Source organism: Dufourea novaeangliae, unplaced genomic scaffold (genome assembly GCF_001272555.1).
Source record: "Dufourea novaeangliae isolate 0120121106 unplaced genomic scaffold, ASM127255v1 scaffold125, whole genome shotgun sequence".
In the NCBI taxonomy this organism is placed as follows: Eukaryota; Metazoa; Arthropoda; class Insecta; order Hymenoptera; family Halictidae; genus Dufourea; species Dufourea novaeangliae.
The window spans coordinates 2523560-2530932 of record NW_015374020.1 but is presented as its reverse complement, the minus strand read 5'-3'; the positions used below and the strand labels follow the sequence as shown (position 1 = coordinate 2530932).

The window sequence follows — 7373 nt, the reverse complement described above, 5'->3', positions numbered from 1 at the left end:
CTGGAAACGAGCTGCCCGAGAGCGATCGCATCCCTCCGCGGTGCTCAAATTTCGAGCAGGTCATTTTTTTTTTAAACTGTTGCCAAACAAAATTCATCGAACCTGGATCGTAAATTTCTTTTCTTCCAGTCAAACCATTAGTCCAACGTATACCGAAATATAGAAATATAATACACATGGAGTGTCGTCCTTGGAATTTTCTGTACCGTAACCTCATTGTTGTTTAACCTAAAAATCGTCTGGGTTTGGAACATAATATTACTTAACATCTTTTCCATTAAACAAAAATAGTTTTTACTAATTAATTAAAATCTGCTAGCAGTCCTAGTGTCCATATAACTGTCACCTTAAAAATTAAAGTAATTTTGTACAATACATAGGTTGAATAGTAAAATTGCAGCTGTTTTTTCTGAAATCAGAGCTCCAGTTAATAAGAAAATTATTTGTACACAATTCTTTATATATTATGTTTCTATTAGGGACACTGGCAGTAATTGGGATATTCGCCCTAGAAACCAAAAATCAAATCTTTTCTATGTAGTTCACTTGTAATCGAAGGATATTTTGTTAAATTCCTTTCAGTAATGTAGAATGGTTTTTTCTTAATGGTCGAATGTATCCTTGCACTTTCACCAGTGAACCACACAAAGTAGTACACGATTCCCAGTTTAAAAAGCAGAAAGACAGAACGACGGATCAACGCCGTCCCCGATCCCGGGCTGATAAATGAAGTAACAAGGACTAAGGAGAGGCGTACGGCGGCATTCACCGTGACCGAAAGAAATAAGTTACTGTTATGCAATAAAGAAGAAATTATCGTAGCTGACATTGATCCCCGCAGTCATATACACCGCGATCCAAGCAAATCACACAAGACTTCATCAACATCGACGCGCACAACTGTACAGAGACACAATTATCGTACGCAGGTGATATGTATGTTTTATTGACATAACACGGATGATATTGTTAACCGTTAAATGTACCGGGTGACTGGTCGCGCATGAAGAATGCAACATGACAGTACACAACGCGATCGTGCAACGATTCGTACGAACTTTCCTACGTATATTCATATTTCGAATTCTTCGTCCCCTTCTGCACACCCGACAAGATGTTTCAAAGTCACTTGAAGTTCTGCTCGAGGAACATTTCAATCCAAGTGTTCTTAGACGGACCTTATTCACCCATCCAAACGTTTATCTCTGCGATCGTCCCGTTGTCGTCAGTTTCAAAAAGACAACCGTACGGCGACATGGACAAAGAAGAAAAGGAAGGAAAAATAACGAAGAATCCCGTGGTACGGAATGTCGCACTCCGATTGGCCGGCTGTCGAATACGGAGGGCTCAACGGATTGGCCCTAGGCGCGCGTGGTTTCCCCACCTTTCGCTTGGAAATTCACTTTTTACAGGCGTTATTACAAAACTGACTGGCATCTCCTAGACCATGTCATTACGGCTTAGTACTCCACACGGCGAGGATCCTCTCACGAGTACCCACCACCATCACCACCTCCACCACCATCACCTCCATCACCACCACCACCGTTTCCACCACCGTCGTCACCACTTCCACCACAGCACTACCTCCACCACCCGGTAACCTCTTCTATTTCTACTACTTCGTCCTCCTCCTCCTCCACATCTTCCCACCTTTCGCGGGCCGTGGAAGACGAGCAGCCACGCGCGGATATCCTGGCAGAGTGTTACGGAGAACGGAGAACAGTGGCACAGAACGCGCACGTTGCTCCATTTTCGGTGCATCACGCAACAGGAAGCCCCTCCGTTCTATACGATATCTCCTACGGTGCTCGTTTAAAGAACGCAACCGTTTGACTTTCGGTCGAACCGATCGAACAGAGGTGTTCCGTTTCTGTTGATTCAACGAAAGGATAGACAAGGGTAGTCGTTATACAAAAAAGAAAAAAATAGAAAAACGTTCGGTTAGTTCGGGTTACTTCCGGAGGAAGCAGAGACTTTTCCGGGTGTCAAGACGAACGTGAGTCCAGTGGAAAAACGGGCGATCATCCGCGTCCGTGGATCACACGGGCCATACGGGGACGAAACGGTGGTGAACGGGCGGTAACGCACACACACGCGCGTCCTGACCGTTTGTTTCGTACACACGGGACCATATCATTATCACGGTACCATCGGCGCTTTCGTTTTCGACCGGGAGACAACAGTGTTCACTTGTGATTTCGTGAGAGACCAGGGACTAGTGAGTTTCCAGGGACTGGTTTCCTCGAGGGCCCGAACCCCGAAGGTCGTGACGGGATCCACAGGGACCAAGAACGCCGCGCTATGGCTGCCACGAGGATGGACTGGAAGATTAGATTGTAAGTGATTATTTTTATTACTACGCTCTGGTTGCTTAAGAGGACGCTCGTTGAGCGCCATCAACAGCCCCGCCGAGCAAACTTTGTGCATGCGGGGGGGACTTTTTGTCGTCTTTTTTCCTTGTTTCCTTCTTGTTCGGGGAGACGCGATCGGGAAAACGGTACATGGTTTTCTGCCGTCCTTGCCACGATCCTTCTCGCTGATCTTGTTATATTTTGGGACCGACTTCGTTTTGTACGATTCTTCTGTTGTTGGACGAAAAAGACGATAGGTTGTTCGTAGGGCAGATTTTGATTGATTTGTAGATGCAGTTTGACTTTAAATAATACAAAAATATTTCCGTGAATGGGAATCGATCCCAGAACCTCCGATTTACCAGCCAACAAACCTTATACTTTGATAAGTTCGACTTCTATTCCTAGTACATCTTAGAGGTACCTACATAACTTTAATTGTATATATTTTTTAAATTATCGAGTGTCTACACCGAATATTTCAATTATATCATTAGGATACCTGTCTACTATCAATGTCAATGTCGGACAGTTGGGGTTTTTCCCTTGGAAAAAAGGGGTTCGACAAATTCCTCTAACGTGACGTCATACAATGTGTTTCTGAATAAAGAAAATTTAAGTGAGGTACAAATTTCGGTTAGCTTTTTTACATAGAACACAAAATCATGACTGTCATATGTACCAACTACACTAGCATCACAATTTCATATCCACTTTCGATTACACAATTCCACCGGAATGCAATTTTCAGTTTATCATAAACCAGCAAATATACATTGTACAGTATAACATCCAGATTTCATTAGAATCACAGAACAGTTTTTACCTAAAAAATTTTAACAAAATAACAAACGCGACTAATATCCTAAGCAGGAGCCCACTTCCAAGCGTATTATTGCCTGGTCGCGGAAAAGGGAGAAAATAACGGACCGATATCCGCACAGAAACGATTTACAAAGGGTGGAAAATACGCAATCGATCGCGCCGACAGATTATTCCTCTGGAATATCAGCATTTAGAGCTGATTGCCCGTTCATTTACGGGGGAAATCAAGAATATCGTTCGTCCCAGGGATTTTCGCTCGGTCGGAGCCGACTGCCTCGCGATCTTCTCAGCCGATATGGAAAGCTTCGATCACGAGGGGAGAAGAACGGTCAAAAATACATAATCGATTAGGAACGGAATCATCGACCGTGAAAACACCTCGTATCTCGTTCAATCTATTATCCGCACCGGGGCCTCGACCGAGGCAGTTCGATCCCCCAAGAAAACGGAATAAACAACCGTTTCGCGGCCCGAAGAGTAAATAATAATTGCCGTTTTCTTTTAGATGGAACGCGGCTCATAGATACGATCGTTCCGTTACGGGGCTAAATCAGAGTTACTGTTTCCGCGGCTTTACGATGCGCCTCGACCGGGAAACTTTGTCATCGCGGTGAACGCGTCTTTTCTCGGCTCTGCCTATTACTTTCTTTGAATTTACCACGAATCGTCGGAGAAAAAAAATGTCCAGTATTTTTCACGATCCCCTCGCTATTCGGAAAGTCTTGTGCATTTCTTTTGAGACGCATTAACACGTTAATTTTTACATGGATATTCGCAATTAGTTTAAATTTGAATGCTCCGAGAAAAGTATTAAGATAGTGTAAGTCCTCGATGATCTTAGTAATAAATATAAAATTGGTGATAAACTGTGGATCATGTATTAGTACACGTAATACTACAGATTTGTAGATAGAGTACTATAATTCATAATCTTGTGTCTTAGGTATGTAGTTCTTTTAACACGTTGACTGCCACAGTGAAAAAGATCGTACGTAGCCAGACACGTTCTATTTCGTTTTCTAAGTCATAAATTGTCGTAAATATAACGGTTTAATTAATACAGGCTGTTGGTATAGTTTTGAATGATTTATTTTGAATTATTTATTATTAATTTTCGTGCCTCATCTAGGTCTTTAACGGACGCACATACTTATCATACTCCGTTATACAAAACAAATATTTCCAATAAGTTTTCTTATTCGTCTGATTTTCTCCTTTCATCGCTTAAAAGTCGATGACGTTTGATTTCATGATTGTAATCCGTTAATCTACTTACGTCTACTGACAAGCCGTATCTACTGCAATCATTAAATTATTATTATTACAACTCTGATAATGTTTCATTTCGCCACACTTACGATTTCACGTCACTCACATTGTTTGTGAAAATTATAATTCTCGGCAGCACTTCTTTGATATGTATGTAAACAGACATCATCCGATATTAATCACCGTTCGTAGATAAAGAAGCGAGTGAACGGTACACGCTCCGAAGAGGCGAATAAATCTACGGCGTTAGGAAAAATCGTGCACCGATTGGATAATAATTAGGTAATTATTGCCGGTCGGTGCGCGCGAAAGGTGGCATAATAAGTGGATCACGGAAACGATCGTTATCCGAGGTAACGAAAAACGATCGATCGGCGATCGCAGCGTTGGCCTTGATCTCTTGATCGATCGTCGTCGATCGGAGCGTCGAGCAATCAAACGGGACATTAACCACAGCGTTGCGGCGGTTCGTGGGCTGGTTTTGCATTCGCCTCGTATAGGTTGCGAGATCGCTGGCTGATCTCTAGCCGATCTACGATGCGTGTACGTGTGTGTGTTCCCGTAAATTATAATCTCGAATAAGAGAGACAGCCGACGAGATATAGCGCACGGCAATTAAAACGAACACGCGTGCGCATACGAAAGTGCAGTACGCACGCACTGGGGAAAATGAAAACATTAACGTCCCGAGGCCTTGTTTTCTTCCGAGTTACGCGCGGCCCCGAATAAAATTATAATCCTTGACCTGGTTCTGATTAATTTCAGGATCGCAGAGCGTTACGTAACGCGGTGAATGTAATTTCTTGGTGTTAATTGAATCAGATGGTAATAAGTTGAAATGCCAAGGGAGTAATATATGTGGAAAGAAAGAAGGGAATAGAGAATTGAAATAGGTACTCGCGTTGCACTACTTCTTAATTGTTCTATGTCCACTGGTTTCTAAACTGCGAAAACTGAGTTTAAAGTTTATGAGGTTTAATATTACAGTAGCAGACAAGTAGTGAAATAATGAAACACATTATAGTATCATTTACTGAATAGCTATTTATTATAATGTTTTGTCAGAATTTTATTTTATTATCGACATAAAATTTTAAGTGTTGTTAGTATTTGAAGATACAACGAAGTATTGAAAAATACGAACCACTCTTTTTGTTATCTTTTATTCATTATTCGAAACTCTTTATCTAGATAATGAGTTTCCCCTTACCTCTGCTCTCCACCCATAAATTACAAAGTGTGTGTTCCCTCCGAAGATACACTTCGAGCTACGTTATACAGCCGACAAGGCGGCTTAAACATCGCGATGACACCGTGCCGCAGAACTATAAAAATCCTATGGGAAGCTGTGCACGCGTGCATGCGTACCGCGATATCAGAAATCGTGACGCACTCCTCCCAGCCCGGTCGTGTACGCAGAGAGGGCCCCCGATACGTGATCTATACGGTGCGTATAACGTAACATGCACACAGAAGCGGGGAACACGAACCCGATGGAACACGCCCGGGTCCCGTGGTGTGTGGTTAATTTACAGCTAGTTCTTACAGCTCGTATCCTCCTCGTATCTCGAGCGCCGTTCTATGACGTGTCCCTGTCAACTGGCGCGGGATCGTAATCCCGGAAGTGAACTCTTGAGCCCCATCGATCAGACGGAACAATCGGGATTCGTTCTTCCGTTGAACTGGTCCACTAATTCGTCTTCGCCTGAACCGATATCGATCGTAAATCTATTTCGTAACTCGATAAGAATCGTATCAATCTTAATTCGTCAAGGTCATTCTCATGTATAAGATCCAAACATAACACTAAAGTTTTACACGTGGTCCCGAATCATTTATCATTTCTGCAGCACTTCCTGGATACTAAATTCGATCACAAACCTTTAATTGGTCAACATAAAAATTCCTACAATATTTAAAATAGCCCATGTTTATTCTACCTTCAAAGTTCCTCTGGTCATAAATTAGTCCGAAGATTGCAGTAGATCCAATGGCAAATGCGTAGGGCGAGGATACATCGATCGTCCGTGTAATAATACTACGTTTCTGGGCGTATAATCTCTCGGCTTTATGAAGTGGAAACAAGCAAGTGTCGGCTCCAATCGATGTAAACTCGGGCGATTTTTCCAAAGCCAACTCGTCAAACGCGGAAGACGTTTCTTCGCGCAGGATGGTCCAATGGAGGAATGTAGCTTTTACGAGCCCCAACGCTGTGATAAATATCGATAGATGGATTCAGTCGGGCAACTCGCTCTAATTCTCGCCAGTGTGGTGTTTTACGACTAGTTCTTCCTGAACATTTGGCTTGATTCGCTCGTTATCGCGTTCCAGCACTGCGGCGAATTAAATCTTGATCAATTTCACATGGGAACCGACTGGAGGGGGGACGCACCGCGAACCAGCAAGATAATGTAGTTCTCTGTTTGCACGGACGTGAAACAGCTCTTTTAAGGGCGGCAAGCCTTCGAATGGGATACCCGGTTCGTGCTCTTGTCCGCAATTGCGTGACGATGAGCGGAGGACTTAAATAAGACGGGTGTGTGTGTGGTTGCATCTAGGATGTTGAACGCGGGCAGAACACATTCTGCTCGTTTTCTTCCTGGGAATATCACGCGAGATATTGGAATGTTGGATTTCCTCGTTTCGTACCCTTTACTCTGGGTTTAACGAGTATTACCGTGTAGCAACGTATATTTGAACAGTTACAATTTCGACAGATTTTTGGAATTTTTACGCTTATATAGAATTCATATTTGGAACGGTTTTTATGATGGTATGTTCGAACTTCAGTGTATTATTCCTCTTAAATTGATTTTGAAACAAATTTCTTTGTCAATTAGTTTTCATTTTATGTGAACTAATAGAAATAAATTCTGACGTTAATTAGTTAGAAAAACTTAAATATAAAAAAATTAAAAAAATTAG

At 42.5% G+C, this 7373-nt stretch overlaps 1 protein-coding gene across 1 annotated transcript in view; it reads left to right on the top strand.

The window, feature by feature from the left end:
• Window positions 1-2304: 2304 nt before the first annotated feature.
• The window catches only part of LOC107189092, a 74921-nt gene continuing 69852 nt past the window's right edge, over window positions 2305-7373 (top strand). Inside the window, exon 1 of the mRNA XM_015577526.1 lies at window positions 2305-2339. Coding sequence (XP_015433012.1) covers window positions 2305-2339 — 35 coding nt within the window. The remainder of the gene's footprint in view (window positions 2340-7373) is intronic.